The sequence below is a fragment of the Vipera ursinii genome (assembly GCF_947247035.1).
Source record: "Vipera ursinii genome assembly, chromosome: 1".
Lineage (NCBI taxonomy): Eukaryota > Metazoa > Chordata > Lepidosauria > Squamata > Viperidae > Vipera > Vipera ursinii.
Genome location: NC_139512.1, coordinates 148,771,051 through 148,787,550, shown reverse-complemented (window position 1 = coordinate 148,787,550; position 16,500 = coordinate 148,771,051). Strand labels below are relative to the sequence as shown.

Genomic DNA, 16,500 nt, shown 5'->3' with positions numbered 1-16,500 from the left:
TAAGAATGTATGACAACATCTGTACACACCCACGCCCACTCTACTGGGAATAGTCTGCAGGCCAGGAAAGTGCTTCCTCACCATGCGAATGGGAAAAAATTAGAGCCTTGGTGGAGCAGTGGGCTAATGCCTCCTTAAGTAACACCAGCTGCCTGCAATTAGTGCAGGTTCACATCCCACCAGGCTCAAGGTTGACTCAGCCTTCCATCCTTCCGAGGTAGGTAAAATGAGGACCCAGATTGTTGGGAGCAATAAGCTGACTTTGTAATAATGCCGCTGGGGGGGGGTGCGAAAGCCCTAATAAGCAGGCATATACATAGAATGAAGACTATTGCTAAGCACATTGATTTGTGCTTAGAGTGTAAGCCGCCCTGAGTCTTCAGAGAAGGGCGGGATATAAATGGGATTTTTAAAAAATGCTTTATATGGAAGCAGCAACAGACTTTGCAAATACATGCATGTTGATGCTTTAAATATAAAGTTGCTTTAAATTTCATTTATATTTGTATACATGTTTTTTTTTCATTTTTGCCTGGGTGACACACGGAGGTAGTATAAAAATTTATAGAAGTATATACCGAGAAAGCCAGATTTATAGAAATATTGACATACCGGTAATAGAAAATTAATGTTATCATACCTAATATAGATATTGAAAATCTAAGGAGAGGAGCTGCTCGGACATTACCCCTGAATTGTATCAGAAGAGGAATGAGTGGGAAGAAAGGAAAGGAGAGAGGGAAGAGAGTAGAGAAGGGGGAAGGAAGTAGGAAGGTTAGAGGAAAAGAGGAGAAGTGGGGAGAAACGGGAGGGGAGCAGTGAGGGAAAGAGGAGAGGAGAGGAAGAAGAGGGAATTAGGAAAGAAAGGAGAAAGGGAGAAAGAAAGTAGAGAAGAGGGAAGAGAGGGAAGGAGTGTGGATACGGTGAAAGGGGAAATGGACGAGCAGCACCCAAACTTACGAGTATGTATTTATGTATTGCGGTATATGTGTAGATTTGTTTGTGGAAGAAATGGAAAAATAAAAATGAATATAAATAAAAATTAAAAAACAAAACAAAAACAAATTACTACTCAGGAAGATCCACCCAGAGGAAGGAAGGTGGTTGGCAAATGCTTTCCTGGAAAGGAAAGATGGAAAGGCCCAGCAACAAGGGAATTGTCCAATCCTCTGCAATTTGGACTGAATACCTTGCAAACTGTTGCCAAAAAATCTCAGTCCAAACAGGGTTTTCTTAAGATGGGTTAGAGTCAAGCAACTATGAACACAAGAGAGGAGCAGGTACAATGCTTTAAAAGATTGCATTAGATTTGTTCTGTTTTGTTCTTACAGCAGTTTCCAGTGGAGTAAAGAAGATCTTTGGACATATCAGGTTGTCACTGGTCAATATCCAAGTGACATGCAAAGTAGAAGAACGCTCTATTTGGATATGCTTCAGAAACTTCTACCTCACAAATCTAGACAAAGCCTTGTAAGCTGCAGAACTTCTCTGTTTTTATTCAATTATTGGGATGAGAATTCAGTTTTAAAAGTTGTTAATAGGGTTGCTGAATATAAGACTTCACTCAGCACTGCACACGTGGAATTGCACGTGGACTTTTCATTTTTCCCTCTACCTTTGATCTCCGTCATTTTTCAAATGTGTTCCAGATACCGGTAATTCCATTCCTCCAAAAATAGTACAAAACATCACGTTTGTATTTAAAAAAAGAGCATAGTGCAACACAATTTACGTAAGTCAGTGTTGTTAAACTGGTTATGATATTCACTGAAATACTGTACTATAATGTGTATCTGTATGGATTATGTGTTTGTAAGCAAGGTGCTCTGTGTTCAGACCTCCAAGTTTTCAAATCCACGCCTGCAATCTTTTAAATCCAACTAAGCTTAATATCTGCCTCTAAATCCATCATCAATAGTTATAGCTGTTCCTAAAGGTTGTGGACTGCCTGGAGTAGGATTCAACAGGATATGACAAAATGCTGCCAAATCTGAAAATTGGCAGAAGTTGACACACACTCTGTATCTTACATGTAGGAGCACTTCCTGTTTATGTATAGATTTCTTCTCACTTTTTAATATATTCATTTATTTGTTTATGTATTAGCCCAACTCACCCTACAGGGGTTGTTGTCCTGGAGAAAATAAAAGGGGGAAGGAGTATTAGGCATGTTTGCTTCCTTGAATTGGTTATAAAAATAATAAAGGTGGGATATAAGTAAAAATAATAAATAATCTTCCACATGTTTGGTGAAAGAGCCATTTCTTTGTGGCTTTCCTAAAGTCTAATGTTGGGGCTGTTCCAATCTCCGGAAAGAAAATATTTTTCAAGGGTGGGGCCCTCAGAGACAGCCCTTGTCTTAAGACTCTCACATATCCATTTATTTAGGAAAAACAACTTTTTGAGACTTTCTCCTATTGGGTAGAATGGCATGGAAACCTACGGCCCTCGAGGTATTGCTCTCAGGAGTCCCAGCCAACATGGCTAATGCGGAAGGGAATTGAAAGGGCCACACTGGGGCCACAAGTTCCACACTTCTGCTCCGAATTCTGCTTGGAACTGTACAAGCAATGTATTGTCATTTAAATGTTCAGCAAATTCACTAATGTTGGCCCGCAAGCACAATAGCCATTCAATATCTCAAATAAATCTGAGGTGAGATCATATAAAAACATACCTACATGCCCACACTAAGAGGCAGTTTTCAAAAGTGCGTAGCCTTATATTTATAACTCAGCTTCTTCTCTGAGATCAAAGGAAAACATAACCACCTCCAATCATTTCTAAATAATGGAACTTTTGTTCACAGAACACTCCATGTGTCACAGTGAAATCCACGATAGTGCTCCAATTAGTTTTACAGCATTCATGTTACATTCCCACTGCATTTGGTACGAACTTTTTTTGTACACAAAAATGATACGTCTAACAAAATGTGTAATAAATGTATTTTCGGGGAGAGCCAATTGAATAGAACCATGAGAGATGACTTGGGGAAAAGACTAGCTTTAAATCTCCCTGCTTTCTCAACAGGGAGCAAATGCTTCTTACTCTTTCCTTTGGCCTCCTGTCAACTTGTTAGAAATATTTCTGGGTTGTTGATTTAGTTACGTTAACTCTTACAAACACCTTGCAACGAAGCTCTTGTTTGTTTCTGAGAAGGGCATGATTCTCTCATGCTTTTATTAGCTGGCCCGCTCTTGGCTTCAAGTAAGGTCATTTTTAACATCCAATTAAAGCAACCTTTAGCTGTTAGGGTTTAGAAGACCATTCTGCCTACTTCCAAAATAACCCCCTTTTCCTTTGTTTCTTCAATCCACCCCTTCCGAAACCCCAGGTTGCTCATGAAAAGTCTTGGGACCACTATTACTTTACCGGGAGCCAATTGAGGGCATTGATGTTCAATTGGGCCCAAGCTAAGAAGACATTCTTAGTGAAGGCGGTGATGACACTCACGGAAGCTTGTGCTGCTTATGAGACTGAAATGATGGTGGCTAATAATAGAAGAAAACAGCAGGAGATATGTGCTAATCTGAAAGAGAAGGTAGGCTCAGTTGCACAACCCTCTATTAAATTATTGCTGCTTTGCATATCCTCTCCTGTTCAGGGTTGACTTAAAGGGGGAAAATGTGCACCGCCGGTAGGTATACATGGGCTTCCACCTTGTCCTGAAATAAAGGCACTCATTGTTAAGTCATCTTTTTCAGGATGACACAGTTGAATTACATGCCCCCAAATGGGTTGTGGAAGTCTTAATCATAATCATAATAGTAAAGTTGGAAGGGACCTTGGAGGTCATCCAGTCCAACCCCCTGCTCAGGCAGGAAACCCTATACCATTTCAGACAAATGGCTGTCCAGTCTCTTCTTAAAAACTTCCAGTGTTGGAGCATTCACAGCTTCTGGAGGCAGGTTGTTCCACTGGTTAATTGTTCTAACTGTCAGGAAGTTTCTCCTTAGTTCTAGGTTGCTTCTCTCCTTGATTAGTTTCCATCTGTTGCTTCTTGTCCTGCCTTTGGGCGCTTTGGAGAATAGCTTGACTCCCTCTTCTTTGGGGCAGCCCCTGAGATATTGGAACACTGCTATCATGTCACCCCTAGTCCTTCTCTTCCTTAAACTAGACATACCCAATTCCAGCAGCCGTTCCTTATATGCTTTAGCCTCCAGTCCCCCAATCATCTTTGTTGCTCTTCTCTGTACTCTTTCCAGAGTCTCTTGTTTCATTTTGTTCATGTGAGCAATTTCTTTTTAATTTATGTGCTCTTGAGGCTTTATATTAAAGGGCCATTTTTATTTTATTCCTACATGTCTATATTGTATGTGTAAATATGTTTTGCTTGGGTGGGGAAAGAGAGGGTTTTAATTAATCCTATCCTGATGCATTTTGGGATAACAACTAATTGACTGTGACTTATCTTTCCCCAGTAGCAGTAAAAGCATGCTGGAATACTATAGCTAGAGTGGAAAAAAAATCCATCTATCTGTTCTGTAAACGTGGCCCACGATCCATATATTTGGGGGATGGGAGGGACCCTCAGTGAAATTATCAAATTCCTTCAGTGTAAAGATGCTGGACAGAAATCTTAATGTGAAAAAAACTAACCTGGAAGTTTGGAAAAGGAAACCAGTTGTTGTCAAATGATCAGTGAAAATTGAGCAGCAATCGACATGTTTTATTCTTCCAACATTCCTGGAAGTTTTGCTCTCAATTCTCTGGGCCTCTGGTTCTGTGTGCTGTAATATAATTGAAACATAATATTGACGTAATATGATTGATACATGGTACAGGCTATCCTGTATATGTTGTGTTTGCAAAATGCACTGAACCATAAGCTTGAAATATATTTGGCATTAATGCATTGTGCAAACCTAGCTTGAGAGTTAAATACATGGTTCGGTTTACCATGGGGAAGCATGTGATATGAGCATGAACATCAGCCTTATTCTCTGCCTGTTACTGTACTCTTCTAGCAAAAAAAAAAATCAAACCTTAGTAGTTTTTTAATAATAAAAACAATAAGACTTTACACTTCTAAATACCCAAGAATTTCTAAGAAGGCATAGGATATTTAAAAAGTACCAGTTTAAGAAAACAAAAATTTAATTGCTTTTAATTTAAAATAATTACAGGTAGTGCTTGTTTAATGACTGATCACTTAGTGACCGTTTAGAGTTCTGATGGCTGAATTCCCCCCTGCAGTCACATGACCGCATTTTGAGTACTTGACAACCGGCTCACCTTTATGGAATGAATCCTTCCATAGTCACATGACCATGATTTAGAACATGTTTTGTGAATTTCTGATCTTTTTGGGGCTGGTTTCTGGTAAAAAGTACCCTTAGAAATATGTTGATTTGCTTAATGATAGTGATGTTCACCTAATGATTGCTGCAAAAAAAACTAAAAATTGGGTCCAGTCACATGGGTGCCTTGACTTAGGACTGTCACGACTTATGATGGAAATTCTAGGTTCCATTACAGTCACAAATCGAGGACTACCTGTATATATGCTGTGTGCATAAGTGTTAATAATATTTTTCCCCAAGGAACTTTTCAGCAGAAATAGCAAGAATTTTAAAATAAAACTGAATTACTCTATGAACAAATAGTGTAACTGTGAAGCAGCTTTCACAAGAGATCGATGGAACGTTAAGGTGCTTCCAAGTGAAATAGGCAGAATGCAGAGATGCAGTCATTATGAAGCTTTATTCATCGACAGGTTATATAAAAAGAGCTATATGGCATGGAAGCATCCATGCTTGTATGGTAGAGAATGCATGCAAGAGAGAAGATAGAAAGAGAAGCAGAACTAGAACAAAGAAGCAGCCCCTGGGCAGAGGTATTTATGGGGGGTCTCGGCCCCTCCCTAGCCATAAAACTCTCTCTTTCTATGGGGGGTGAGCTGTTGCTCCCCGTGGATAGGGCTCGCAACTTGGGAGTCCTCCTAGATTCACTACTTACCTTGGAAGATCATGTAGCAGCTGTGACTAGGGGGGCTTTCGCCCAGGTTCGCCTGGTGCGCCAGTTGCGGCCCTATCTGGACCGGGATGCCCTGTGTACGGTCACTCATGCGCTCGTGACCTCTCGCCTTGACTACTGTAATGCTCTCTACATGGGGCTTCCCTTGAAGACCACTCGGAGGCTCCAACTGGTACAGAATGCGGCCGCGAGGGTTGTCTTGGGAGTTTCCCGGTACTCCCATGTTACACCTTTGCTCCGCGAGCTACATTGGTTACCAGTTGTCTTCCGGGTGAGGTTCAAGGTCTTAGTGATGGTTTTCAAGTCCCTACATGGCATGGGTCCGGAATACCTCGGGGACCACCTGCTGCCGGCGTCAACTCCCCTCCGCCCTGTGCGTTCCCACAGAGAGGGCCTCCTCAGGGTGCCTCCAGTCAGAGAATGCCGGCTGGTGGCCCCCAGGGGGAGGGCCTTCTCTGTGGGCGCCCCGGCTTTGTGGAATCAACTGCCGGTGGAGCTCCGGATGGCACCGGATCTCAGCTCCTTCCGGCGCTGGTTAAAGACCCACCTGTTTGAACAAGCTGGCCTGGCCTGATGGGGAGTTAATTTGGGTTTTAAATATTTGTATATTTTATTGTTTTATCTTGGGCATTAATTTAATTCTATTTTAACTTTTGTAGTTTTGTACTTTTATCATATGCCCTGTTCACCGCCCTGAGTCCCTTGGGAGAAGGGCGGTATAAAAATTTAATAAAAACTAAAACTAAACTAAGCCAATGGGGCTGCTGCAGGGGAGCAAAGAAGCCTCTTTGCTCCATCTGATGACCTATTTGGGGAACTGCCATGGGCTGGCACAAAACATGTAACAATTCCCCTTCTTGCCAGCCAATGACAGGGACCAGTGAATGTGTGTGAGGGGCGAGCAGGTGTCATAGACATGCATAAAAACATTCAGAAGGCCAAACACAAACGCTTACACAGAAGGTTGTGCCGGTCAATGGGAACAGGTTTGGTGAACAGATCAGCTATCTGGTCAGCTGTATTACAGTGCTCTACACGTATAAAACCCTCTTTGGCAAGCTGTCTGACATTTTTATAGCGTATGTCTATGTGGCGAGATCTAGAGCCTACTGCATAAGCCTCCGAGATTGCAATGGCGGCTGTGTTGTCCTCTAGAATTTGGATGGGCAGAGGAGGAGCTGCCCAGATGCTCGTTATCAGCTCATTGAACCAAGTCAAATCATTGGCCGTGTCTGACAGGCTGGCATATTCAGCCTCGGCCGTGGAGCAAGAAACAAATTTTTGCTGCCTAACATGCCAATGTATTGGGCAGCCATTTAGCAATATGAGGATACCAGAAGTGCTCCGCCTACTTTTGGTGTCGCCAGCCCAGTCTGCGTCTGAGTAAGCAGAGAGCTGGGCCGTCTCCCCCTTCTCTGGTTCCAGCACAAGGAGGGCATCGGTCGTGCCCCTGAGGTACCTAAGTACCCTCTTAACAGCAGTCCAGTGGAATTCCTTTGGGTGTTCCACATGCCTGGACAATAGATTTAGAGCTAAAGCTATGTCAGGTCTGCTCCAATTGCTGATATATAGCAAGGAGCCAATCACAGATCTGTAAAGCGTATTATCTGTGAACTCAGGACCGTCCTTGTGAGTATGGTTGTAAAAGTCGCTTTGCATTGGGCTATGCGTGGGATTAGATTCTGCCATTTTGCATTTGGCCAATAACTCCTCTATCTTTTCTTTTTGAGATAGAGCGAACCCCCCCTTAGTGGCCAAAATATGCACACCCAAGTACTTGTCAATCCGCCCCAAAGATTTCAAAGTGAACTTTTCTTCCAGGGCCTTGGCAAATTCATCACACCCTTCCTTGTCGGGTCCTACATATAGTAGGTCATCCACATAAACTAACACCCTTTCTGTGGTACCCTTTGAGTTGCGTGTGAAAACACATTCATCTGCACGGGATGCAGTGAAACCAACTCGTTCTAAACTTTTTCTAAGGCAGTCATACCATAGTTTCCCTGACTGCTTGAGACCATATAACCCTTTGTGGAGTAACCATGTATTTTCCCCTTCTTGCTGGTAGCCAGGAGGGGCCTTCACGTAGATCTGCCGGTCCAATTTGGCGTGGAGGTAAGCCGTCTGGATGTCGAATTGGAAGACTTCCTCCCCCAGAGCAGCTGCAGTCACGAGGGCGGTCTTGACACTCTCTGCCCGGACAGTTGGAGAGTATGTCTTGCCATAGTCTTCCATATAGCGTTGGGCGAATCCCTGAGCTACCAAACGGGCCTTATACAGGTAGAGGCCATTGGCAAGTGGTTTTGCCTTGTAAACCCACCTTGTGCCAATGACTTTCCTCTCCTTTGGAGGTTGCTGGGGGGTGAAGACCTTGAGTTGTTTTAAGCTGTGCATTTCCTTCTCCATCGCGAGCTGCCATTTCTCCTGTTCTTCGATGGGCAGCTCCTGGATGTCAGAGAAGGATTTTGGGGTGACTACAACACTGTTAACAGACGCGATGTGCCCAATGTCAATTCTCTTTGGCGGGATGCCTTTGTTGGACCGCTTTGACCTCCTTACCTTCTGCCACTCACCACCTTTTTCTTCCGCGGGTTTCTGAGGCGTTGTTGGGGAACTGGACGGCTCATCCTCCCCATCTGAACCAGGTGGGATGACATCTTCGTCTTGTTCCACACTTTCATCGGTGGCAGGGTATGTGGAAGTCTCAGGTGATGTTGTAGTTGGTGTGCCCTTGCTGGGACGGTTGATATATGGGCTCAGATCATTGGAGTGTATCTGGGCCCAATTGGAGTCCTCTTCGAAGGAGGCAGATTGGGAAGTCACAATCCTGCCCCCTTCTCCCAGGAAACGGTAGGCCTTGGAGCCAGGAGCGTAGCCCAAGAACCTCAGTCTCTGGGAGACAGATCTCCCCTTCTTCCGCAGCTGCTTGGGGATGTGAACCCATGCATAGGACCCAAACACATGTAAATGTCCCAGATTTGGTTTCCTACCATGAACTAGGAAATATGGGGTCTGGTTCACAACACTGCTCCAAGTGCGGTTTAAGGTATAATTGGCGTATTTTACCGCTTCTGCCCAGTATGATTCTGCGACCCCTGCGTCTGCAATCAGACTACGCATCATAGTTTGTAGGACTCCATTTCTTTTCTCTGCCACACCATTCTGAGCGGGGGTGAAAGGCGCGGTAAGAAAATGGCGGATGCCCTTACGCTTTACCCAGTCCTGGAATTTTCGGGACATGAACTCAGCCCCGCGGTCGCTCTGCAGTTGTGCAATCTTGGTTTTATACTGGGTCTCTACAAAGTTGTAGAGTGATTTTATGGCGTCAAAGGCTCCAGATTTTTCTGTGAGGATATACACGTGGCCGTACCGTGAAAAATCGTCAACTGCAGTGAGAAAATACTGACTTTTCCCTAGGGATGGTGTGAAAGGCCCGACCAAATCAACATGGACTAGTTGATATGGGAATTGGGTCTTGCGCAGTGATGTTTTTGGAATAGGCGCAGCCTTCCTCTTTGACTTCTTACAGATTGCACAGTCCAGGAATACCTCACAATCTTTGAGCTGGACTCCCTCAGCAAACTCTCCCGTCTTTTTAACCACAGGGAAGCTTGCATGACCTAATCTTCGGTGCAAAATATGGGCACACTTATCGTGGAGTGGCTTCCCGACTGACACCCTCTTGGCTTTGGTTGCCTTGAGCGGTGCTTCAGGTGACAGCTGAGGTTGGGATTTCTTATCCACACTGCCTTGCTGTGGGGGCTTGGATGCAACCGCTTCACCTTTGCGGTCGTTAAGCAGCCTTGGGGTTGTCTGTGAGGCCCCTTCTAAGGGGGAGAAATATGGCAAATCATCTATGATGGCTATATTTCCAATGACCCTCTGGTCCCGGGTGACATGACCTCCCCCTTTGCGAAATAAAACTTCCACCCCGTCATCGTCGCATAACTTGATAATGCTCAATAGGTTGTTGGCAATAGAGGGCGCGTGTAAGACACCTTCAACTTTTCCAAGCCCGGGTAGAGAAACCGTGCCCTCCCCAATAACTGAAACTTTATCACCGTTGGCCACCTTGACAGATGAGTTAATTTTCTTTACCCTTTTAAAACCTTGACTCATATTGGTAATGTGAGAAGAAGCTCCAGAGTCCAGTAACCATAAGTCAGTGGAGCTATCAGCTCTTGTGGTGGGGGCACAGGTAGACACAAGATTGTTAGTACTTTTGGCCCCGCCACGGCCCCTTCCTTGTCCCTTGCCCCTACCTTGATTGGGACCACGCTTGGGGCCTTGTTGAAAATGGGGGCAGTCCTTCTTGAGGTGCCCCTCAGAGCCACAGGTGAAACACTTGAGTAGAGCATTAACCCGCTCTGAGTTGCGGTGTCGTGTGCTGGCTGGCTGGCTGGTGACTCTGTTGTATTCTCCCGTATGTCTACGTCTGCTATCTTCGTCAATGAGTCTGCCCTCGAGATAGGACAGAGGCATGGGTTCATTCCTGCCCCCTTCCAGGGAAATAATAAAATTGTTCCAACTTTTGTCCAGGGAAGCCACAATAACTGCGACCAAGTTCTCTTCAGGTATTCGGTAATTTTTGGACATTAGTTGCGCCCTGAGGGATTTTAATTTTCCAAGATGTTCTGCCATGCTGGCCCCAAAACTGAGTCTTGTGTTGTAAAACTCAGTTGTGAGTCTGGTGAGAGAACCCATGCTCTTGCTGTTGAATAAATTGTATAATAAGCGCCAGGCTGCGCAAGCTGTGAGTCCATCTGGAATGCTAGGGAACATATTATCATCGATGGACGCCATCAGAGTAGAAAAAGTCTGTCTATGAAGCCACTCTTCTCGTGAGCTCCATGGGAAAGGTGGTGGGTTCAGGGCCATTTCAAGAATCCCATCCTTTAATAGACATACCTGCAAATTTCTATTCCAACTGTGATAGTTCTCACCCCCAATTTTCAATTTTTCAAAGTTGGGAGGCAACATGGAGGCAAGCAGAAACGTATTATCCCATTCCTGGAGCATCTGGGAGGTTGGCATTGAAAAAAATGGTAAAGGTACCCCTCTAGTGGGCGTTGGTGGTATATTTCTCTGATTTTCAGATGGCCCCCCTTCTGGGTTAAAAAGCCCGTACTGGGCATGTCCAGAAAACATGTGCTCGGGGGGTGGGCGGAGCCCAAGATTGCCGGCCGGCACTTGGTTTTGAAAAAGCTCTGGAAATCCTTCCTGGAGCCCCCCCGGCCCTGGATTGCCTTGAGAAGCCCATCGTTGTTCCTGAAAACCTTGGGGATGGCTAAAGCCGATGCTGGAGGAGGGGGCCAACCCCCCCGAAGGCCAAGTAAGGAGAGCGCCTGGGCGGGGGCGAAAGGAAGGCTGGGGGCCCCGGAGAGAGGGTCGGGGGCCTTGGGGGGTAATGGGCAGTCTTATAGCCATCATAGGTCATGAGGGTTTCTGCTGGAGAGAGCCCAGGAGTTTGCATGTTGCTACGGCCGGATGCCAGGGGTTGCTGGGCCTCCAGACTTAGTTGAGGCCTTTCTTTGTTAGAAAATGTGGGCGCACAGGGGGCTGCCATCTTGCTTCCTGTGCCGGGCCATGCGGTCTCCCTGGGCGCAGCCATCTTGTTTCCTGTTGCCCCAGGAAGCTGGAGGTCGCAGTTAGGCAGGGGATTTCGCGCCGAAAGCCCTGGGGTCCCGGGGTTACTCAGGGTGGCAGGCGCCATATTAAGGGGCCTCGTGGTCGCTGAGGGGGGGCTTACCCGGCATCCACAGTCCTTCTGCACTGATGTCCTTCGTGGAGAGGCTTGTGGGGTCTCCTGTACTTCAAGGAGTTTTAGAAGCAGTTCCTTGCATTCCGGTGTAGACATTTGATCCACGCGTTGCTTGCGTTGGGCCCGGAGCGCTTCTGCTGCATCTTGGGTGGACTGTAAAACTTCCAAGCTTCCCTCTGTGGCGTGCAGAAGGAAGCCATCTGTGCTCTCACCTGGAGCGGGGCTTGCTTCAGGGGCTAGAGCTGTTGATCTTGATTGAAGACTCCTGGTCACAATCTGCGATTTCCGGCCATCCATTTCAGTTTCAAATCTAAGCATTAGCTGCAGGCTTTGGAAGCGTTCCCTTTAACCATCCTCTCTGCTACCAACTTGTGAAGCAGCTTTCACAAGAAATCGATGGAACGTTAAGGTGCTTCCAAGTGAAATAGGCAGAATGCAGAGATGCAGTCATTATGAAGCTTTATTCATCGACAGGTTATATAAAAAGAGCTATATGGCATGGAAGCATCCATGCTTGTATGGTAGAGAATGCATGCAAGAGAGAAGATAGAAAGAGAAGCAGAACTAGAACAAAGAAGCAGCCCCTGGGCAGAGGTATTTATGGGGGGTCTCGGCCCCTCCCTAGCCATAAAACTCTCTCGCCAATGGGGCTGCTGCAGGGGAGCAAAGAAGCCTCTTTGCTCCATCTGATGACCTATTTGGGGAACTGCCATGGGCTGGCACAAAACATGTAACAGTAACATTTTTCAGAATCTGAAGTTAAGTATATTGGGAGAGTCCATATGGTGCTCCTCTGGTTATACTGCAGTACTCTTACAAAGCAACTTTTTTTTTTTGCTATGAAATACGATCACTTTTTCCCCAATGCTCCGTAGGAAAATAAGTGAAAATTGCATGCCCATATTATCAAATATTTTCCATTTTTGAGCTTTACCCATGTAGAATTTAACACCTGATTCATGATAGATTGACCTCCTCCTTTTGATCATTCTCAAAAAAACCCACCACCTTTCAATTTCTGGATTTATGTTTTCCTTGAAGTAGGACAGTACCAGTTTGTAGATTTATAATAAAAAGCAATTAACAACTTCCTCCCCTAGCCTGCATCTTTCTCCAGAAATAATAGCAGCTGCTGCTTATCTTGGCTCTTAATTATGATAACTACAATTCCACCTTCTCTCTATTCAGATTGTATCTTCATAATCTCCCCTTCATTGTTCTCTCTTTCAACTGGCAAGCTAAGGATTTGTGAAAAGAAACCAGTCTTACTCTCCTTACCTCATCAACTATTAAGACAGGGGCCTCCAACCTGTTAGATCACATGGAGCTTAATTTGCTCTGGTTTAAACAGTAAGACATAGGGCTTCAATTTTTCCCTAACTATGTCACAAAGACATGCTGCTAAATCATTTCAAAATTTCATTGCTGCTCTACAGAGTGTTGATCTGCAGTGTATTTATTAACTAAATACAGATTATGAAGAAAAAGAATGGACAAAATTATAAAAGGAGGAGGAAGCTTTAAAAAGCTACTTCTTGAGTGTATTTTGTGAGTGCTGTTCCTTTACTGCGATAGTTGATCCTAAAAGGCAAAAGTTATCTACCTTATCATTATTTTCTTTTTTATTTCTAAGGCCATTGGTTGTCGTTAGTTTGGTCTTCTATAAACTACAGTAGTCCCAGGTTTTTTCACTGTGCCTCTTGACTTTCATTACTAGAACTTGCAATAATTTTTAGCTATCAGTTATAAAATTAATTACATGCTTAATGTTATGTATTAGGTTTTTAGGAACAACTAAAGCACTTGTAGAGGAGTCACCACCAGGAGGCGTTGAACTGTAACTGTTTTGGCGGGAAGCAGTTTCGGCGGAAACAGAGGTTCAATCCGACTGGTTGGTTGTGTACCTGTACCTGGCCAGTACCTGGCCAGTACCTGGCCAGGTATATAAGGAGTGCAGGTAGCCCCTAGTCCCCAGTACAGTCACTTCCACCTAATAAAGAGCTGTTATGTTGTACTCATCCTCTCGGCGTCCTTCCTGCTCTCCAGAACCCACTACACAACACTTAAAAAGGGAAAAAATATATAAAGTTCACTTTAAAAAGCGACCATTGGAAAGAAAGATAGATAAGAAATAAGAAAAAAATAGAAAAGAGAAAGACAAAAGCAAATCAGGAAAAAAATAATGAAAATACCAAATAACTTTCACTGCCATTGTACAGACTCCTAATTTTATATTAATATAAAAAGCATTCCCATTCAGTTTTTAACCAGTAAAATGAATCTAGAGCAGCAGGGGCAGCAATGAATGTGTCAAATGTTTTAGCTGTACATGTTGGCATTCAACTGTTTTATATAAGTTATTCATTATTTGAATATATTAGTTCTTAGTTGGCCTGAGAACCAGTTTGGTGTAGCATAGAGGTAGGGAACCTTGACTCTTTCATGACTTGTGCATTTCAATACCCAGAATTCCTGAACCAGCCATGCTGACTCAGGAATTCTGGGAGTTGAAGTCCACAAGTCATAAAAGAGCCAAGGTTCTCTACCCCTGGTGCAGTGGTTAAGGTGTCAATCTAGAAACGAGGAGACTGTGAGTTATAGTTCCAGTCAAAGCTAGTTGGGTGACTTTGGGCCAGTCACTCTCTCCCACCCCTAGAAAGATGGCAGTAGCAAACCACATTGTTGCCAGTTGCCAAGAAAACTGCAGTATGTCTGTCTACCATTAATAGAAGTATCTTGGTTGTTTGTTCCTTCCATTAGAAATTAATAAGTCATCAATCTGCTTAAAGTATTGGCTTTTGCTCTACATGATCTACATTATCTTATCTGGAAAGATTACTCTTTAAATATATATGAGTCTTGATGCAATTTTCATTTTCACCACACTGAATCTTTATCACTTCTTTTTTTTATAATATTTTATTGATTTTCTCATTTTACAACTGGACATTTAAAAAGCAACATGATGACTGGGTTAATCAATAGTTCAATAGTGTACATAAATCTTTAGTATAAATCTCATGTTACAACATCAGATATTTCCTCTCTTTTTCCATTAATATCTGTTATCTCATATTAGCTAGTACAATTCTTAATGTTATCAACTAAATAAAAACATCTTTGTTACACTTAATAATTTTTAGCTTATACATATCTTAATTGCATTTGCACTTAATTCTTGTATACAATCAATGTCCTGTTATTGCTTTTTTCAGGCTTTAATTTCCCATCAATATTCATAGTAACACTATTATTTATGATTTCCAAGTATTTTATGTTTAGGTGACCAAAAGTTTCCCTTATCTTAACTTCTCCCTTTTTCCCTTTTTATAATAAAGTCTAATATTTTGGCTACATGTCTTATTTATTTGATTATAATATGGCTCTGTTTTCTAAAAATTATCTATTTTCCACCATTAATAGTACAGTATCCCCTAATAAATCAAAACCATTATAGGTGTTGTCTGGGTTAACCAATAATTTGGTAATATACATACATTTTTAGTTTAAGTCTAATATTAGAACATCAAATACTTCCTCTCTCTTTCCAATAATATTTGTTATCTCATATTGGGCAGACACAGTTCTTCTTTTCAACTAAGTAGAAACATCTTTGTTACATTTATCAATAATTTTTAGCCTGTACATATCTTGATTGCATTTGTACTTAATGTCCTTGCATAAACAATGTCGTATTATTGCTTCCCCCCAAAAAAAACCTTTAATTTCCCATCAATATTCAAGAAAACACTATTATTTATGATTTCCAAGTACTTTATATTTAGGTGACCAAAAGCTTTCCCACTTCTTAATACCACCTCTTTAGCTAAAGAATACAAATTGAAACATTCTTATCCACTGGACAAGACATTTTCTTAGGATAACAATAGTTTTGTTTTTAACAGATTCCAAAAAATAAGGATCAACATCCTTCAGGGCCTTTTTACCATGTAGGCATATTATTTATTTATTTAATTACTCAATTTCTATAGCCATTCAACCAAGTGAATCTGGCGGCTTACAATTCTAAAATTATAAAACAGTTAAATCAATTGGAAAACATTAAAACAATAAAAGCACCCATAAAATAAATAAGTACAAACAGCAACCATGATGATTAATCAGCTAATAGTAAAGCCAAGTATCAGGGCCTTTAACACATAAGGAGCCCCAGTTTTGAAAGATTTGTGAAAAGGTTTGTAAAAAGCCAAGAGGATTGGGGGTATTCTAATCTCTGAAGGGAGAATATTCCATAAGGCAGAGTTCTAAGCAGAAAAAGCCTGTCTTCTAGTTCCCGCCATTTTGGCTGACAGGATCTGCAGCATGCCTAATTTGTTGAATTGGATCGGACCGGAATAAACTCTTGGAAAAGGACAGTAATCCAGTCATAAGCCATGTAGGACTTTCAAGGTGACAAGTACCTTGAATTGTACCGGAAACACACCAGCAGCCAGTGCAGCACACGGAGTAGTGTTGTTACATGTGCTGTATAGCTGAGACCATTTATTACTCATGCAACCACATTGTTAGATATTTTTTTTTAAATTTTAACATATATCCGGAATATTTATCATATAAATACAATTTTCACACTTTTAGATAAAGAGCTTTGGCAATCACTGAAGAAGCCCCAAATATTTTCTATATACAAGAACTTTTATTCAGATTCTTTTATAAGCACTCCATGAATTTTATTGATTTGTCTTATAGTGGGAATGACAAGGGTTCCAGTACAAAATAAAAATCAGGGAAAATCCTCT

The 16,500-nt window shown here is 42.7% G+C and overlaps 1 protein-coding gene across 1 annotated transcript in view; it reads left to right on the top strand.

Moving 5' to 3' along the window:
- The window catches only part of CCDC148 (coiled-coil domain containing 148), a gene marked incomplete at both ends in the record, with an annotated part of 130,253 nt that overhangs the window by 50,297 nt on the left and 63,456 nt on the right, over positions 1 to 16,500 (top strand). The window contains 2 exons of the mRNA XM_083350458.1: positions 1,332 to 1,470; positions 3,338 to 3,544. Coding sequence (XP_083206584.1) covers positions 1,332 to 1,470; positions 3,338 to 3,544 — 346 coding nt within the window. The remainder of the gene's footprint in view (positions 1 to 1,331; positions 1,471 to 3,337; positions 3,545 to 16,500) is intronic.